Source organism: Panthera tigris, chromosome B2, assembly GCF_018350195.1.
Source record: "Panthera tigris isolate Pti1 chromosome B2, P.tigris_Pti1_mat1.1, whole genome shotgun sequence".
In the NCBI taxonomy this organism is placed as follows: Eukaryota; Metazoa; Chordata; class Mammalia; order Carnivora; family Felidae; genus Panthera; species Panthera tigris.
The window spans coordinates 53,696,916-53,717,587 of record NC_056664.1 but is presented as its reverse complement, the minus strand read 5'-3'; the positions used below and the strand labels follow the sequence as shown (position 1 = coordinate 53,717,587).

Here is a 20,672-nt window from a genome sequence, read left to right as displayed (position 1 = left end):
TTACATTTAGAAAAGAAAGCATATAGTCCATGTCAGCGCAAAAAGAAACGACTTAGCTGTTCCGTGTTTACTAATGCAACCTCTTGCTTTGCTTCATGTTTTCCAGGTGTTTTTTTGTATAATTTGGCTTCTTGTAAGCCTTAACATTTTTTCAATATTGGAAATTCTTAAAATCAAAGTCTGTTTCCTAAGTGCTACACAGACCTTCTTTTTCCCCCCTTGTATTATCCTCATGCCAAGGATTTTACCTTTCTAATTGGGATATTTTTGAAGATTTTTGAAACGTCAATGGTAAATATATGTGAAAAGAAGGTGCAAACCTGCCAGTTAGATTTGTTAAATAATTGTGATGTGGAAGTACTTACCAAAGCGTTACATCTTTTGGGGTCAAAACTGAATGGGATAGTCATTGTCTGAGGAGTTTGTTGTCTTATTTTCCTGCAGTCCAGAAAAAGACTCTTCATTCTGGGGCTTACAGTGTCAGAACCGACAGCTTAGGTAACTTCTCTTAGGACATTCTTCCTGTCACCTTTTGAGGTGTTTGATTCTGTTTGCTTAATTATCTTGGTTAGAACTATTTATCTTGCATTGGACTCTACTTTTTTTTTTTTTTTTTTATCTTTTTTAATCTTTATTTTTGAGAGAGACAGAGACAGAGTGCGAGCAGGGAAGGAACAGAGAGAGAGGGAGACACGGAATCCAAACCATGCTCCAGGCTCTAAGCTGTCAGCACAGAGCCTGACATGGGGCTTGAACTCACGAACTGTGAGATCACGACCTGAGCTGGAGTCAGCCGCTCAACCAACTGAGCCACCCAGGCGCCCAGACTCTACTTTTTTTGTTGGAGAATCAAATGCAAATGAGAGCCCTCAACCCCTTTATTAGCATTACAGCTCAGAAATGACTGGTTAGCTAGCATTCCTTTTATTTAATCCTTCAGGATCTTTTTCATATCTTCCCTATTGATTCCACTCTTTCTCTTGGTCATTTGTCTGCAGGATTGAGGTTGATGACTTTTAAGTTAGCTTCCAAGTAGAATAGTGTACGGTTCTCTGAACTTTTATTAAACTTCGACTTAGTGCAGGCCTCTGACTTTAACTTCCCTGGTCCTATGAAATTTTTCATTCTTAGTATAGGTGACCGGCCTACCTCCCCTTTAAATCCTTGCCATCCTATGCTGACCTAGAATGCTCCTCCAGGCGCAGGGGTTCTGTGGAGGTGGCTCAGCCAGCCGCTGCTTGAGTGCCTACCAAATAAAATCTCAGTCATGTTACATCTTGCCTCCGATCAGGAGTTGAAAATAAAAAAAAGGAGTATCTTAGATTTGTGTATTGCTTTGGAATTAGAAAAAGGATTTTAGAAACATTGTGGCTTTTGATTATCCTGACAACTGTATGAATAGGCAAAATTGACAGTTCTTCTTTTATAGAATGAAGAATTCAAAATTAAGGTTAAATAATGTCCTTAAAGGCGGCACAGTAAATGGCAGTAGCTGAGTTGAGCTGCTCAGCAACCTACTTAGATTAATTGTCAAAGTGCTAAGGATATTGCTGTGAGGTCAGAGCAGGGGTTGATGTTTATAGGAGTTGATGTTCATCTGTGAAGGATGAGTGTTATAAACAGTGGTGGAAAAGGCAGATCATGTTTGGGAACAGGGAGGAATGAGCTCATTGCAGTCACCTTCTTCAGGGATTTATTTGTCTAAGACTTACATGCTTCCTGTACCTTGTGACAAGGTCTCCTACCTTTATCCTTGAGCTTTTCCCACAAAGCTTTCTTATTTCTCTAGTTTCACAAATCCCACCTCTTTCTAGTCTTGTTACATTGATCTCAGCAAAGATGGCAGTCTTCTCTGTTTATAGGCCATTGAATCTCTAACTGACCACATGTAAGTGTCACCTGAGGGCCTGGGGGCACCTGGGTGGCTTAGTCCATTTAGCATCCAACTTCAGCTCAGGTCATGATCTTGTGGTTTGTGGGTTCAAGCCTTGCATCAGGCTCTGTGCTGACAGTTTGGAGCCTGCTTCAGATTCTGTGTCTCCCTCTGTCTCTGCCCCTCCCCTGCTCACACACTCTCTCTCTCTCAAAAATAAATAAAATGTTGGGGCACCTGGGTGGCTCAGTCGGTTAAGCATCCGACTTCGGCTCAGGGCACGATCTCACAGTCCGTGAGTTCGAGCCCCGCATCGGGCTCTGGGCTGATGGCTCAGAGCCTGGAGCCTGCTTCCGATTCTGTGTCTCCTCCTCTCTCTGCCCCTCCCCCATTCATGCTCTGTCTCTCTCTGTCTCAAAAATAAATAAAAACGTTAAAAAAAATTAAAAAAAATAAATAAAATGTTAAAAAAATTGAAAAAACAAACAGGTGCCTGGATGTCACCCCTGTGATTCTAATGTAATAGATAAGGGTACAGCTCCACAGATGTTTCTAATGCCCAAGACTATGGATAGGAAGGTCCCTATGCTTCTTATTTCTACAGCAGTGCTTCTCCAAGTGTAACTCCAGGGTCCTTGCAGTAGAATTATCTGGAATGTTTATGGGAAGCACCTTATCCCTGAGTTAACTTGATCAGAGTATCTTTTAGTGGAGCATTAGACACATGCTTCTTAAAAGCATGTTTCCGGGTGCCTGGGTGGCTCAGTCGGCTAAGTGTCCAACTTCAGCTCAGGTCATGACCTCGTGGCTTGTGAGTTCAAGCCCCGCGTCGAACCCTGTGCTGACGGCACAGAGCCTGGATCCTGCTTCGGATTCTGTGTCTCCCTCTCTTGCTCTACCCCTCTCCTGCTCAAGCTCTGTTTTTCTATCTCTCAAAAGTAAATAAATGTTAAAAAATATTAAAAAACATGTTTCTTAAAAATGCTAAATTTTGGGAACCAGCATCACCCTAGCTTAGCATTTGCATCTTGTTCTCTTCTCAATGTAGTTTTTCTTTTTTCTTTTCTTTTCTTTTCCTTTGTTGTAATATTTACTTATTTTTGGGAGAGTATTAGTGGGGGAGGGCCAGAGAAAGGGGGACAGAGGATCCGAAGCAGGCACTGTGCTTGACAGGCTGACAGCAGTGAGTCCGATATGGGGCTCAAACTCATGAACTGCCAGATCATGACTTGAGCTGAAGTCGGATGATTAATTGACTGAGCCACCCAGGTGCCCCTCAGTGTAGGTTTTCTGATAAGCAGTGCAGATTTTGGGCCCAGGAGGCAGGAGGTCTGAGTTCTAGTCAGCCTTTGCCCCAGAGAGCTGTACAACTTAGACTTTTTAAATTTCTTTAAGCTCAGTTTCATTTCCTAGAAGAGGAGAATATTGGACTAAATCATGAAACTGCTATTAATAATAATGGTATTTGTTGAGTCCTACTATATGCCAGACACTCCACTGTTGTGATATTTAATCTTCAGAGCAAGCCTATGGAATGGTTCTATTTTTAGCTCCATTTTACAGAGGAGGAAACTGAGCCTTAGGAAAGGTAAATAACTTGCTTAGGTCACTCAACCAGTAAGTGGAAGAGCTTGACCTACATATTTTTACCAAGCTGAACTCTTAACCTGATACAAGTTACCTACCTTTTCCCGTATACCTCTCTTTCACTTTTAAATATCTATGAATTCATGTATGTAACTGCGCACCTTTTTGTTTGTTTACTGTTTTCACCCTTTCCTCCATCTCTCTCTTCTTTTATTTCTCTGTCAAGCGCTTATTATGTCCCGTTATATGTTGAACCAAAACGAGGCACTTTGAGAGTAATAAAACATAGCTCTTTTCTGCGTGGAGTATATCCCATTGTTTGTGTAGAACAAATGACAGGGACCATGACTGTAAACTTAGTTACCTGGAAGTTAGGCCTCTGGGATGGTAATCATGAAGAACTTTAACTTCCCACCATACTGCGTAGCCACATATTAACTAATGAAAGCCAAACTCTTCCTATGTTCCTTTTCATCTTTTGGTGAATTGCCAACGTATAGTTCAGTAACCAAGGAAAGAAGCCGAGGAGAGAGGATGAGAAATAAGGAGTGTGGATATTGTACAAATTATATTATCAGTCTCTAAATAATGAAGAGTTTAATTTTTAATTAACTTTCGTATTTTAAAACTTAAAAAAATTGAGAACCACCTCAAAATGTTAGAAGAATATATTAATGTTCAAACTTGCTGAAATATAATTATTTGATATTATTTTCTTTGGCCAAGTCTTTTATGAATCTTAGACTCTAGAATTCTTTATTAGAATTCAAGCACTAGGATAAAATCTAAATGCTTTTCCTTTTATATGATAGCTTTGGTCTACTAATTTTGAAAACAAAGGTAATTTGGTTTACAGTTGACTAACTCATTCCTTTCTGAACTATTTCATCTTTTAAAATGAGAAGGCATTTATTAATTTTTAAAAATGTTTACCATTGTTAGTTGTTTTGGATTTCATAACTAGTTTCTGAAAATTTAGTTATGAAATAGTTGCATGGAATTTGGGTCTTTTTCAGTATTACAATGCTTTGATCTTTTCAGTTAAATGAAGGACGTGCAAAAATTTAAAGCCTTTGCTGTACAAGGAGAATAGTTATATTTTCCCCCTTATTTGATTAAGAAATAAATGAGCATTTCCTAAATTTAAAGCATTAGTACTTGAACTTTATCAACTTTTTGCTTTTGTCCTTTATTTAACTCTTCCTTTTAGGGAGACCGTTATAGCCAGATAGAATTTTCAAAATATTTGTGCCATCTTTGCTGTTAAAAATATTTTGTGGAGCATTTTCACACATTTTTGAAACTTGGAAGCACTGACTAAAAATGTGTTGATTACATTTGTTTCTGCCAAAATAGTTAAAACATCTTTGAAGAGGTTGTCTTTGGAAGCAAACATCTTGGCTTGCAAATATTTGCCTGTGTTGACAAACTCAATATGGGATTTGCTTTTGTCTGACTACATTGTCGAGTAGTGCGAATCAAAGAGTTTATGCAATAGTCCTCACCTGGTGCACAGTTACCTCTGCTCACTGGGGGCAGGTGCTGTTCTGAACCCTGTGTGTGTGTTGTTTTAGGCTCTCAACATCTCCATGAGGAGATACTTTACATGGGAAGAAACTGAGGCCCAGAAAGGCCACAGGGCTAGTATGTGGTGGGGTCCGGAATTGAACACAGGTCACAACCTTCCACGGCTCTGTGCCAGTCTTCCTCTCATTGTTACACTTTTACTCGTGAAACAATTATGTTAAGAAATTCTGGAGGTAGAAGAATTTTGAGGTCCATTTTTTCCAACGTGCAGCTTTCATTCTTCTTCATACCAGAACTCTCTCAAATAGAATATAACCTCTTTTATTTTAACAAATATATGAAGGAATTGAATTTCCTTTGATACCACTCTTGTGTCCAACCCTCTGAAACCAATAGTTGTTTTGTGTTGTGCAAGGAAGAACATTTGATTAGCTATCATTTCTATATTTACTGTGTCTGTTAAATCAGTTTTTGCTTTTATAAAATGAGATGGTTCACTGGTAGGCACAGCTCTTTCTGGAATGTTTTAAGGAGTCAGTACAGATTTGGGGTGGCAGAGGAAAGGGAACTTATGAAATCTTGAATCAGAAGACTAAAATTTAACCCAGTCTTACTTTCCCCATCTGTGAAACAGGGTGGTGTGTTTTGAGCATTAAATGAGGTAATACATGTGAAAAGGATTTACTTAACTTCTGGTTAAGTACTTGATAACTTCTATCTTGTTAGTGTCTTCTGCTGCTGTGGAAAAGAGGAAACATCTTGTAACCATCTGCTGAGTAGAAAAGCTGTATGTTTTCCAAATTTGTAACAGGGCATTTCTTTCGTTCCTATGGACATGAGGCGTTATGCATAAGCAGAGTAGGCTGCCTCCTTCTGTCTCCCCAACTCTACTCATCCTCTCACTATATTTTAAGCAAATATTTACTGAATACCTATCATTTGTCAGACAGTATATTCATCTAACTCTATAATTAGTTAAAAATTTTGTCAACCTGTCGGAATAGAAATAACCCCTGGGATGAGCCAATTCTTGGAGCTCATATTGGTTATGGACACCTTAGTACATGTACATTTCAGAGACATTATTGTTAGTAGTTCTGGTATGAGAGTAGAAGAGAGCATGATGCCAGGGGGAAATCTACCATTCTGTGGGGGAAGTGCTGTCATTTAAGGTGTTGTGTTTAGTGAGGAAAATTGCCGTGAACCCTGACCTTCAGTTTATGTCAGAGATCCAAGGGTATAGCTTCCTCTGAAAATGTGTAGAATTTTATGTATCAGCTACTTTGCCAGGATAGAGACTGAGAAGCTCCGGTGAAAAGGGTCTTGACTTCAGGGGTTAAGGCAAAGGTAGAGGGTGCTCTTTCGTGACCTATGTGTGGACAGCCATTTTCCCAGCAGAAGGCACACTGAAAGGAAGCACCCACTGTGGCTACTGACCCAGAGAGTTGTAAGGATAGATTTCTTTTGTAAATGTGAAGGAGAAACTTCTTGCAGATTCTAAATTGGAATTTAGAAGACCCAAGTCCACACCCTAGGCCTTCTACTAGCATGGGAGATGCTGGTCAAGTCACTTCACTTCTTGTAGCCTCAGCTTGCTCACAAGTGAAACAAGGGAATCCTCCAAATGCCTTTGGGTACTTTCAGCTTGAGTTCCCCTGATTCCTTAATCCTTAAGTATAGTTATAGCTTTCTCTAAGCTAAATATCTTAGTTCTTTTTACTTCAGAGATGTTGCCTTTCCCATGTTACACATAACTTATTTAAGTAGTAAATTTGATTAAGCTTTTTAATCTTTTCAACAAATTGTAGTTATTAAAAAAATAAAAAAATAAACGTTGCATGATTTGCCTTGTATAGAAGAATGAAATACATGCATTTTTTTTTAAAGTGAATCTTTTAGGGAGTATCCGACTCAGCTTTGCAGTTTGGCTGTTCTTGTGTTCTTAGTGCATGCCAGAACCATGACAACATCTGTAAAAATAGGGTGTTCCTATCTCCCAGTTGTCTGGTGGCATTGACTTTGCTCAGAGGACTTTCACATATATGGCCTCAGCTGACCACAGTGAGGCTGTTGCAATTCAGTTAGCAGTAAGTGGGTCATCTAGTAATAAGCTGTGAATAAAATCAGAGTGTGCTATGAGATGGGTTATGTTGGCTTGTTTTCTTTTATTGGAAAGGCATTTTGAGGTAGTCTGTTGTGTCAAGTTTATGGAATTGTTTTAGAAAAATGATTTAGATGAAGCTCAGTTTCACTGCTTAATGTTGGGTTCTCACTGAGTAGTCTCTGGGCTTGAGCTTGCTGCTGGGTACTTTTGTGCAGTAGTCAGGGCATTCTATTATTATTGGAAAGTGAGCTTAATTGGAAACGTTTTACTTTTCTAAAATGACAAGTCTCACATGACATGACAGGTTAAAACTCACTCATCTCAAATGAAAACATGAAACATGTTTCTGATCTTGCATTATATATTCCCTCCCTCCACTTATTCAGCAGATATTGAGCACCTAATCTGTGTCATGTTAGGCAGAGTATGAGGAGAATGTTCCAAGGGGAGTAGTAGCTTGAACAGAGGACCCTAGGAGAGAGGGAGCATGTGGTTCACATGGTTCGAAGTTCAGATGGTTCGATCATAGAATAGGAAGGAGATGGCTTGAGTCTAGAGAGAGCAGCCAGGGGCGCCTGGGTGGCTCAGTCCGTTGGGTGTCCGACTTCGGCTGAGGTCGTGATCTCACAGTTTGTGGGTTCGAGCCCCACATCGGGCCCTGTGCTGACAGCTCAGAGCCTGGAGCCTGCTTCGGATTCTGTGTCTCCCTCTCTCTCTGCCCCTCCCCCACTCGCACTCTGTCCCTATCTCTCAAAAGTGAATAAACGTTAAAAAAATTTTTTTAGAGAGAGCAGCCAAAACTGAACTGGAATACTGTGGCTGTGGAGTCAGGAACAACCTGAAATGGCATTTGAAAGTAAGCCAAGACTTGGTGCAATGAGACTAGTTAGGAGACTATTACTAATCCAGACACTGAGGCTTAGTTCCAGAAGGAGGTGGAAGCTCGCTTGAGCCCAATATTATTCCAGGTGTCTCATGACTGTGTCTTAAAGGATGTCCTTAGTATTGACACTGGAGACTAGAGGTGGTGGTCCAGACCAAGGATAGTAATTATTGCCACTCGATAGTTTGTAGTGGGAAAAGAGAGAAAACAGGGAATATAAGACCCTCCTCTCCCCTAGAAACAGTCTTGGGACAGCTAATATATCCATGTTACTGATGCTCGTGTCTTCCTTAGGGATGCGGGAAGCTAGCAGATGCATGAGTTTGAGTGGCACAATGAGTCAACACCCATGGGGAGGTTTCAGGAGCATTGGAGCAACTCATGCTTTTATGTTTTGAGAATTCCAACACTGGATTCTTTGGTTCCATTTGCAGAAGCAAACAGTCCATTTGTTCTTGGGTGTGTATTGTGTCTCTGAGCTGTTTGGTGAGACTGTGGTTCACATTTCCTGATGGTGCTCTATGAGGCATTTGGTCAGATGTGCACTATGAAACAAAGCTCATCCCTGAGCAGGCACATGCCTGGTTCTACCGCAGTTAGAACTGTGTGAATTTGGGTCAGGCTTTCTTTCTTGTGTTTGAATAATGTCTGCACCCTTTCCCCCTCCCCTGCCCAGAGACTTTTCTAAAGCCCCTTGGACCTTATTTACTTCCATTTATTAGTGTTTCAATCATTGTATGTTGTCTCAGCTCTGCCAAGAGGAAGAAGGGAAATTATGTAGTAAAATCTTAGTGTTGAGTGTAAGGGTAGAGGTGATGTGGAAATAAGGGATGTGAATGTAGGAAAAAGTATGAGGGTTTTTGTTTTGTTGGTAGCATTTTTTTTTAGGCTGAGCTTTTTGGTTTTTTAATTGCAGTTTTTGATCTTATATGGAGTGAAAAGAAAAAAAACAGATATGGTGACTTCTTTATTCTCAAGGCTCAGGATCCTGAACTATGAAAATGACTTCATATACTTGGTATCTGGATTCTTTTTTAATGCCCTAAATGGTTTAAAATAATTTTGCTAAAATATATAGCCAGCAGGCATATTTTTAATTCAAATGGGTTTCGGGACTTCCTATCCAAATGGTTAGATTTTTCTGAGATTTACCAGTAGGAACAATACTTTTAGAATCCACATTTGGAGAACCCACTGTCTAATAACATGACCATGCCATTTTTGAGAATGCCTTATGTTGTGTATTTTTAAAGCTTGGAACTGTTCTCTGTAAACCAGCTTTTGTCAGGGCTCTGGAAAATACTTGCTCTTCACATAAAAACTTGTAGATTTCCAAATTTCGGTTTGGACTGTCCTCTTGGAAGAGGAATACACATAAATAGAGTGGTTGTAGAAGGCCAATTACCCTTTCTTGCTCTGGCCGTGTCACGGCATAACCACATTCTTGACTTTATGGGAAGGAAATAACGTTTCCTCTGTAATTCAAGTGAAAACTACTTACTGAAATTTCACATTTAAAGCAGATAAGCCAGAAAAAAAGTCAGTGAAGTTGCTTAGTTGAAAAATTAAGGAAAATAAGCAGAAAGAATTATTTTGATTGTAGCTAAAGTGGAAAGCCAGACCAAAACTTGACAGTTCATACAAACTTCAGATTTCCAGTAGTGAGACTCAGTTCTAGAAGAAGGTGGAAGCTTTGCTGAACCCCATACCATTCTAGACTTAACATAATTTTGTCTTAAAAGATACTGCAAGATTGACATTGGCATTCACTTGGACTTGGGATATAAAGACATTTTAATTCAAACATGTCAACCTCCTCCCATCATACTCTTCCTTGAACTTGGAGAATACTAGATTTAGGTTATTTTTACACAGTGCCAAAATAAGTTTTTTGGAAAATGTTGCCAAATATGTCATTTTTACTGTGTAGATAGTAAGCAAAAACCTACAAAAAATGGTTGAGTGACATTTTTATGGGTGCATCAGTTTTTTTGCTTGGAGTTTGCACAGTGTAGGTAATAAAGCCTCTCCTTCCTGTGTGGGACCTTGAAGTATATGCTAAAGCAGAAGTGATCAAGGGTATCCTGGTTGCCTGAATGAAATAATTTAAATTCCAGAGGTTCCTAACTCAATCACAAAGATATATGCTCATGGGCATTTACTGTCTATTATGTGCCAAGCAGTGACAGACTTAAGACAGTGTAATGCTAAAATGAATAAGACATTGTCATTTTGTGTACGTTTGCTCACATATTAGAGGGACAGAAGATATATCAACAGATGATAATTATACACAACATGTGTTATTACAGTAGTGTGTGTATGCGCCGCTGTGGAAGCAGAGAGGATGGTGGGACATCTCTCACAGACCCTGGAGATTGAATCAGCTGGGGCTTCTTCAAAGAGATGGATGAGTGAAGGGGTTGAGTGGGATGGCAGCTGGTGAGGGCATTCTGTAGGTAGGTAGTAGCATATATAAATGCATAGTGTCCTGTGGAAATGTATTGTTCTTGAAGGAATAAGAAGTGGTTCAGTGGGGCTGGAGTATGAGGAATTTTGGGGGGTGTGTGTTGAAGGGGAGGGAGGAGAGAAGAGGCTGCATAGGACTGTGTGACCAATTGAAGATAGGTACAGATGGAGATAAAGGCATCGAGGATGACTTCAGTGTTTTTGATTTCGGAGCAACTGGGTAAATGATGGGGCCATCCTCTGAGCTACAGATACAGAAGGAAGAGTGAGATGGAGAAAGAGAAATTCAGCTTTCTCTATAGTGGGTTTGAAGAGGTTGTGAGATAAAGCACAGTGAAGCCAGGTAGATGCAAGTTCAGGTGTTACTTCTACCTGTTAGTAGTTTGTGTGCACTTGAGCAAGTCACATAACCACTTTGTGCTTCATTATCATTTGTAAAATGAGATTGTATCTAATGATGATGAGATGATACTTGGGAAGTGGTTCAGTACACGGGCTCACTGAAGTGCTCAATATATGATTGGTTTTACTATTTTGACAGAAGTGTTCATTAGGGAGTTAGAATTTATGGCTCTTATGTTCAGGGGTAAGTTTTGGGAGCAACATGGGGATCCCAGAGTCATTGGTATGAGGGGGGAAGTTGAAACCATTGTAGAAGGTGAGATTGTACAGGAGGCGTGAGAAGAAGCAGGGGTGCTGAGGACTGAGCCTGGGGAATAGCACTAAAGGAAGGGTAGCAGTGGAGCCTCTACTGCAAACTGACAACGAATGGCCAAGGATGCAGGAAGAAAACCAGGAAGGAGTGACATCAGGAAAGTCAGGGAAGAAGACTGCCAGTGACAGATGCCTCAGACAGATCAGGAGTGGAGAATGGACAGATTGGAAAGCAACCCTTGAACTCTTCTCTGTGATGTTTTTCTGTCATTAAATTGCAGGCTCCATGAGGGTGGTTGTATGACCAACTCCTCGTAGTGGTACTAGCAGACATTTGTGAGTGCTTATTGATTAAGTGAGACTATGGAAGAGGAGGTTGTAGATGATTGCTCACAATATCTTTCAGCTCTTCAGGTACCACGTGACCTCCCTCCTTTCGTGCTTACAACTTGCTCTGTTACATTTTACCATCTGATTTCCTTTTTCTCCTGGGAAAATTGAGTCACGAGCAGGAAGCTCCCTCACTTTCTTGTCTGGTCACCGCTACTTAGTTTTAGTGGAGTGATTGGGATGGAAGCCACATCACAGCAGGTTGAAGAGTAAAGATAATAGAGCTAAAAAATACAAAAATAAAGTCTATTTAAAAAACATGAAAGTTACAGAGGGGTTTTTTTTGTTCAGTTGCTTTACTGGAAGAGAGAGAGACAGTGATAAGAAAAGAGGGAATTGAGTTTATAAATCTTGTTTATTTTTGTTTTAGGATGGAAGAGATGGGCATTGTCAGTGTGGAGCCTGATGTGGGGCTCAAACTCATGAACTGTGAGATAATGACCTGAACCGACATCAAGAGTCAGATGCTTAACTGGCTGAGCCACCCAGGCACCCTGAGATGGGCATTTTTAAATACTGAGAGCCAAGACCCAGATGTGGAGGGGATGATTGATAGAGTGAGAATTCCCCAGGAGACAGGAGGTGGAAGGATTCTGAGCATATGAGAAAAGCAGGTCATGCAAAAGCCAAGTTTGTTGGTAGCAGGGCAGGGCAGTGAGGGAGTTCTTACTCATGTTGCTATTTTCTCGATAAAGAAGGAGATTAAAAAGTGAATGGTAAACGTAAATAAGGAAGTGGTACGGTAGGGAATTTCATGCAAATGGTAAACAATATTGAAAGAGAGATTGTGAGGGATAGAAAAACGGGCCAATTAGGACACCAAGAAAAAGTGCCAGGTTTCTTAGCATGCTTAGCTGAATTGCAGACCTGGAACCTGTGGTGGCAGCAGTCCACATGGGACTGCAGTTTTCTAGTAGAGCTTTATAGCAGAGGGAAGAGTAGGGGAGACGTGCAGCTGACTTGGCCAGGATTGGGGTTTGGCTGGGGGCTTGCAGGGCAAGGAGAAGGGTGTGAGGGAGTTGAGGAAGTTGGTTGAAGTGATGGATCACGTGTTGCAGGCCAGCTAGAGAAAAGAGGTGAAGATAGAAGAGGGCTCATAGAATGGATCATAATGAGGCATATCAAGCAATGTGAGATGTCAATGAAGCCAGAGAAGTGGTTTTTACCTAGGGTTGGGGAATGAAAGTGGTAGAAGAACAGGAAGTCACTATCGGAAGTTAAATATCGGAGGCGGACTAGTTCTGGTGTAAGATGATGAGATCCAGGACGTAGCAATAGATGTGTGAATGGATGAAGTGGAGAGAAGAAGGACTGTGAGGATGTGGCACAGCATGGAGCCAGGTACACACTGAGCCAGGTGTCAGATCTTTCGGGGATGCAGGAATCTTTTTTTTTTTTTAATTTAAATTTTAGTTACTGTACAGTGCAGTGCTGTTTTCAGGAGCAGAATTCAGTGATTCGCTTCCATACAGCACCCAGTACTCCTTACAAGTGCCCTCCTTAATGCCCATCACCCATCTAGCCCATCTCCCACCCACAGGGATCATTTTTAAGGAGAAGAAGGTGGTGATATAAGAGTGAGTGGCCTACAGTGTAAAAGTGAGGTCTTCGTACCTATGGGTCACGGTTTGAAAACTATCATTTTTGCATCACTGGGGGATTAGAATATGCTTGCCCTGCCTGGTGGTATGTGGGACTTGACCGGAGGTGAGAGGGACAGACCAAGTTCAGTAAAATAGTAGAAGCAGTGAAGGTACTGAAGTTTTAGGAGCCTTTGTTTACCCTGGAATAGATATTTCTGGAAAGCTTGAGAGTGGTGGCAAGCTGGGTCAGGAGAGATGAGACAGGGATGAAATACAGGCTCAGGAGGCTCAGTGACAGGAAGAGCTCGAATTTGGGTGGTAGCCAGCAATGACCTGGATGTGAGGCATGAGGGCTTCAAGTTTCCAAAAGGAGCTCTGGTGTAAAGGGTTTTGTTTGCTTTAGGTGTTAGCTGACAGATTGTTGGTGAGAAACTTTAAGTGGCAAATACTACTAGTAAAATTGTGGTGGGAGAAGCTAACATTTGTATGCCAGGCACTGTGCTAAGCATTTGATGTGGATTTATTTTACTGAATCTTTAGAACCACTCAAAAGAGGTAGAAATTCTGTCATAATTTAAGTTTTTTAAATGAGGAAAACGGATTTTAGATGATGTGGATGGCTCTGGGTTGTGGTCCCGTTTACTCTTGGAGCTGGAATTTGAACCCAGGCAGCATGAATGGAAACCTTCTCTGGTCTCAGTATTGACTTCAGGATCTGAAAGGAGGAAGCTTGATTACTTCCTAGGACCACCCCTGACCTTTCACTGAGGGAGGGTTCAGACTGTTGTGCTGAATGCATAGATTTTAAATCAGGGGTCATCAATGACAACTGCAGACATAAATTTTAGAGTTTAATTTATTTTTCATTTTGGTTTTGATTGCACAGTATCATGAAAAGTTTGATATACTCAAGAGAGGTAGTAGTTAATGGTAACAGGACATTTTAAAAAATACCTTGAGTTTCTCTATAGGAATAATACTGAGGTAATTGGAAATGGCAGGAAAAGCTGAAAATGAGTCAATGTGTTAGTAGTCTTTAATTATGTTAAAGTTTGGTTCATAATATTTGAATATACATTTGAAAATCACAGCTTTTTAAATAGTGTATACATGTGTAATAACCTGAAGTAGTGTGTGGGAGTAACAATCTGAAATTCATCCATTGGAAATTTATTTAATTAGACTGTACTGCTTTCTCTTGGTTGATATTTAGACCATTTTTCGACCTCAGAACTCTCCCTTTAATATCCTTCCTGGGATAAAATGCTGAGCAGCACTTGAACCTATTAAACTTACCTTGTAGTTGAAATTTACTGACTTCCCTTGTGAATAGATAATTCAGTGACTAGACTGGCATGGAACGTTCTTGACCAGCAGAAAATAGTCCCCCGCCTTTCCAACTCTCTCCCTTTTCTTTATTTAGTTGTGATTACCACCCACGGAGCTCCCTTGTGGTAAGGGTTCCCAGAAGCAGTTGATTTTATAATTTGTAAAGACTAAGAGAAGCCTCTTGTGAGATTTTGCCGGGAGGCATAACTTTCTTGTTTATAGTTTCCTAGATTTGTTTCTCTGAACCCTTGTTTTTATAAATGTTGATTTGCTTGAGGCAACAAATTTAAAAACTTTTTACTTCTCAGGGCACCTGGGTGGCTCAATTGGTTGAGTGTCCAACTCCTGATTTCGGCTCAGGTCATGATCTCATGGTTTGTGAGTTTGAGGCCTGCATTGGGCTCTGTGCTGACAGTGGGTAGCCTGGTTGGGATTCTCTCTCTCCCTCTCTGCCCCTTCCCCACTTGTCACTCATGCTCTCTCTCTCTCTCAAAATGAATAAACATTAAAAAAAAAAACTTTTTACTTCTCTTTACAGTAGGAGAATTGGGAGAATAATAAAGCCAAATTTTTGCTTCTCCCTTTGTAAAAAAGAATAATAATAACCACAACAGTAAAGTTGCTGACATTACACTGTGTTCGTGTTGAATTCTCATGACATAGCATAATAACTATTACCATCATTATTTTACAAGTCAGAGGATGGTCTTGAAACAGTTGAGTAACTCGAACATAAATGGTGGAGATGGAATTTAAACTCCTGGGATGTACTAGAAGGGCTCTCTAGCATAATTTCAGATCAGGGTATCAGTTGGAAGTTGGGGGTGGAATAACATTGGTGATTTTTCTGCTCTTTTTTCCCCCACATTAAAAAAAAAAAAAGGAATTTGTCCTGTATATACTATATAATGTGTTCATGCATGCACATAGTTCTTTTCATGCTGTGGAGATTAGCACAGGTTCTTAGAAAAGATGATTAAATTGAGACCGTGAGCTCATATTTATTTTTTTTGTTATAAAAATAATTAATTAATTTAGATCGAGCAAGGGAGGGGCAGAGGAAGGGGGGGGGGGAGAGAGAGAGAGTCCCAAGAAGGCTCCACACTGTCAGCACAGAGCTGGACAGGGGCTCAAGCTCACGAATCGTGAGATCATGACCTGAGCCAAACTCAAGAGTTGAACGCTTAACCAGCTGAGCCACCCAGGCACACCCTGAGCTCATCTTTCAAATCATTTGTCAAGGAGCATGTCTCATACTGTGGCTGAGAGCAAGCTCCGCAGGGCATGGAGATCTATGCAGAATATTGGAGAAAGGGTGTGTGTGGCTCCCGCCATGATGTCCAGGTGGTGGTGTTAGAGGCTGCCAGGCCTGGCATGGGCTTTTGCTGCTGCAGCCTGCACCAGGTTCCTGGTTGGCCTGGCCTCCGGCTCTTGTGGCAGCTGGGAAGAATAAAGGGCTTCCTGTCTGAGCCTAGCACTGCTGCATGTCAAAGGCTTTCTTCAGTCTGGGACTGTCAGATTTTCTACTTTCAGTTCTTTGACTCTGGCTCTTCTGACCTCTGACTTCTGTGTTGTATTTACAGTCTCTGGGTAAGACTTTAGATTGACCAGAGTCTTAAACATGATCTGCTTCTCCCTCCTACCTCCTCATTTTATAGATGAGGAAGTTGACTCACAGACATGAAATGTATTATTCAAAGCTGTGGGAGTAGTGGCCAGAACTAGAAGCCAACCTCATGACTTGAGTGATTTTTTTTCCTGTTACAAAATGACTTGTGCCTCCCTATATATTGCTTCCAATTCTTTATTTACTCATCCTGATCCTGGCTTCCCGCCTGTCTTTCTTGATCCCTTGGCTTTCATCCTGCACTGATGGAGGGAACAGTTGTTTCTTGGTGTTAATCCCAGCTTTGGAATCACTGTGTGACCCCTGGTAAAGTCACTTTGTGCCTTAATATCATTATCAGCAGATTAAGTAGGACCCTTGTTAGAGAGGTTCTTAAGAAAATCAATCATGTGAACTGGTGACCTGTTTTATTTAGTGAAAGAGACTTTTAGAAAATTAAATGAAAATGAACAAAGTATAGGGAAAAAAATCAGTTAATAAAGGTATCCTGTTGAGTAAACTGAGAAAGGACTCATGAGAAAATTAAAGAGACTTTAGGTCAAATTGTTATGTAATGTAGTTAATTGGGGAAAGTACTAGTTTCCTTCTTTGTTCTTTACACAGAATACCTGTCAGTCAGATCAAATCCTGCTCTGCAGGTGGTAATATAGATTAGTTTGTAGGTTTTACTTTGGATCCATTTGAACTTGGCAAAACCTTTGGTTGGATTATTTTACAGATCTGATTAGTAAAGAGGAATGTAGAATTCTCAGTGCTGTGACATTTTGGCATAATAAAAAAAAAAATTAGGTGCTTAGGTTAAATCCTCCTTTTCCATCTATGAACGTCTTTGAAACTCAGTTTCCCTGTATGTAAAATGGGAAAAATACATTTAGCTTTCCAGTCAGAGTTATGAGGACTAAGTAAAATAACACTAATGAAGTGCTTGGTACATAGTAGTTTCTCAGTCTGAGCTGGCTTTCTTCCTAATATTTTAACACTTTCTGTTGTGTTTAGATATCTGATATCCATGTTACTGGAGAGTCAGAGGATATGTCTGCGAAGGAGAGATTGCTACTGTGGACACAGCAGGCAACAGAGGGTTATGCTGGAATACGGTGTGAAAATTTCACTACCTGCTGGAGAGATGGAAAACTATTTAATGCCATCATTCATAAATACAGGTATGGAATTTGTGGGGTCTATTTTCTTAGACAAATATGAGAAGTGTTTCTTCCATTTCCAGATTTTAAAATAACCTTTTATTATTATAGAAGCAATACATGTGCAAGGCAGAAAGTTAGAAAATACAGACCAAGTACAAGTAGAAACATCAGATTCTTACCACTGCGAGATCATCACTCTAAGCTTGGTGCATACACACAGACCACAGAGCTATATCATATCTTTGAATTTTGCTAGTAACTTGGAAGACAGTAAGCTCTGATATATAGAGTCTTCAAGTGGATGAGCATGATTGTACAAATGGAGAACTGATGAGTTGTAGGGTAAGGGTTTAGTTCAGACTTAGAGCTCACACATGTCCAAATTACAGTCTCCTACACTGGTTACTCTGATGAGTAGCTGGGTTCAAAAGAGGACAACTTTGGGGTCGTAAACAGTTTTCTGGGTGAGAATTATTAACAACTGAATCCCAGTTAACACTGACATAGCACTTACTATAAAGTGCCAGACACCATCCTAAGCAGTTTTTACATATATTGATTTATTTAGTTCTTACAGCATCCCTATATCATCATTCCCAGTTACCATACAAAAACTGAGGCACTGAGTAAATACTTGCTTGCAGTCACACAGAGCAAGTGGCAGCTTTGAGATTCAGACCTGGGGCCTCTGGCTTTTGACTCCATGCTTTTAATGTCTTCTAAGGAGCTAGAGCCCCAGAAAATATTTATTGAAAACAATACGTGTGTTGATCTCAGTAACTTTTCTTAGTTTTGAAAAAATTATATCATGTTGTTGAAGAATGTCTTCCTAAGTAGAGTAAGCTTAAGCTATAGCTCATTGGACTAACAAATTTATTTGATAAAAATAATAATTATATAGAATAGTTAATATTTTGATAACTTTCTACATGTGGGGCATTCTGCTCATTGCTTTCCATATGTTATCCCATTCAAATCTAACAGTCCCACAAAACAGGAACTGTTATTATCCCACTTTTGCAGAGGAGGAACCTTGGGTTTGCCAAGGTCTCGCTGCTAATACATCATAGAGCTGAGATTTTAATCTCAGTCTGCTTGATTTAAAATCGCATTCTCCCCATCTGTCTCCTTTCTCTTTCTTTTTTCACTCCCCTGAGGACCTTACTCTCTTTCCCTCTTTTTTTTTACAAAGGGGAGAGATCTTTTTCTCTTTCCCTCTTTTTTATTTTGGAAATTTTAACATCAGTCAAACTGTAATGAATCTCCCACGCATCCGCACCCAGAGCCCCTTTATAACACTGTAATAGTCTGCTTCTTTATGGAACGACATTTCAGTAGAGGTAGGTATAGTTTGCCTGATTAATAAGAAAAATCAGAATCAACTCGCCTACACTTGTTGAAAATAAAGTATCAGATCTCCTTAAGTAACACAGTGCCAAGAGGGTTTAGTCGGTACAGACATTGCTGTCATCATACTGCACTTCTATGTGACTTAAAACATGAGGCCATCAGAAGGCTGCATAATTGGATATATTTTATACCTGGGATGATAAGATCTTGGCCTTTAAATAAAAATATTTGGATTGTTATACCTGAAGGATTTATGTCATGATGTACCTTTGAGTGTGTGCTCTTTTCTCTTTGAAGTGTTTTAAGTAGAAGCAAAGCATTTAGAAGCTGGCTATTATTCTAAAATAATTGACTTTTAAAAACAATGGTCTCTGGACATTGTCTCTTCAATACTCGTGAAAGAGTATAAGTACAAATTAGTATATACATGCTATGTGTTTTTCTCCTACATATGTGACAGAAATGCTGAAATTTCCTGGGGAAGTTTAATATTATAGAGCTCATATTGCTTTAGGAGAGAATTTGGATCTTTTGAATATTATTTGCTTTGAACTTTTAATTTGACAGAGTGATCATTTTAGAAAATTGTTTAGCTTTACTGGAGCACCTGGCTGGCTTACTCACTGGAGCATGTGACTCTTGATCTTGGGGTTGTGAGTTCAAGCCCCACGTTGGGTGTAAAGATTACTTAAAATCTTTTTTTTTTTTTTAAAGAGAAGAGGGCATCTGGGTGGCTCATTTGATGAAGCATCTGACTTCTGACTTTGGCTCAGGTCATGATCTCATGGTTCTTGGGATCGAGCCCCATGTCGGGCTCCACACTGGCGGTTTGGAGCCTGCTTGGGATTCTCTCTCTCTCCCTCTCTCTCTCTGCCCCTCTCCTGCTCTCACATGTGCATACGTGCGTGCGCGTGCTCTCTCTGTCTCTCTCTCTCAAAATAAATAAATAAACTTAAAAAAAAAAGAATTGTTTAGTTTTAACTTTGAACTTTGATTTCCTAGTTGGCTTTGTTTTCCCTTGTTAGAATTCTTGGTAGAAATACTGAGTATCAGGTTTAAGTGCTCACGAGATTTCTTTGTTGCTTACGTTCATCATCATGTGCCTCATAAAATACTACTGTGGCCTTTTTCACTGGAAGAAACTTTTCATGTGTAGAACTGTTTTTAGCTTTTCTTTTTACTTAAAAAATGATCGAGTACTTTTCTTCTAGCATGTGTAAGAAATGGATGGGGTTGAACTACACATAGTTTTCACTGTTGAATGTTTTAAAATACTCTAAAGGGGAAATAGAAAGTTATAAACAATTGAAAAATCACTGTAAGAAGATTTTTGGATATACAGCAATAATCACATTTAGAGAGTAGTGTCTAATTTATAGTTGTTTTTACTTGGTAATTATTCCCCTAAATTTTGTGATGTATTTGGACTTGCTGTGGAAACATATCCATTTAATTGGGTTTGGGGGTCTATTTCTAGATTAAAAGTTGTTTTTTAAGTATGAGTTTCATTTGACTTATGTAATAAAAATGATCTGAGGTGGTACATGGGTTTGGTTTCTACTTAAATACCAAGCCTAACTGTATGGAGTACTCGGTTGAGAAGGATCTTGACAGGGAGTGAGGGCTTAGCAGGAAAGAACCTTGAGATTCCTGGAGTGGATGGGTGGAGGATTGTGGTGCCACTCATGAAGCAAGTTTGCACGCCCCAGAGAGAATATGCAAGATTTCTCTGGGGATTGCAAGGAAAGTGGACACTCTTTGTCATTTCAACTATTTTTTTTAAAGGTTTTATTTATTTATTTTGAGAGAGAGAGCGAGCACTAGCATGAGTGGGTGAAGGACAGAGAGACACAGAGAGAGAGATAATCTCAAGCGGGCTACACATACAGGCCTCAATCTCTTGAACCATGAGATCTTGACCTGAGCCGAAATCAAAGAGTTGGACGCTTAACCTACTGCGCCACCCAGGTGCTTCCTATGCCCCGTATTTGTCATTTAAAAATAAATGAGTATTAATTGTAGTAAATGATCTGGTCAGATTTTTGTGCACACATCTCCTGAAGATTTAGAAATACTGATCTGAAATGGGGACAGAATAATAGCACCCTTCAGATTTTGTATTGCTGTCAATACTGTCAAAACTTAAGTACA

General features: G+C 40.0%; 1 protein-coding gene across 4 annotated transcripts in view; it reads left to right on the top strand.

The window, feature by feature from the left end:
• DST (dystonin) overlaps positions 1–20,672 on the top strand; it is a 491,592-nt gene that overhangs the window by 275,815 nt on the left and 195,105 nt on the right. For all 4 annotated transcript variants that reach the window (XM_042986591.1, XM_042986590.1, XM_042986592.1 and 1 more), the window contains one exon: positions 17,023–17,189. In XM_042986591.1, coding sequence (XP_042842525.1) covers positions 17,023–17,189 — 167 coding nt within the window. The remainder of the gene's footprint in view (positions 1–17,022; positions 17,190–20,672) is intronic.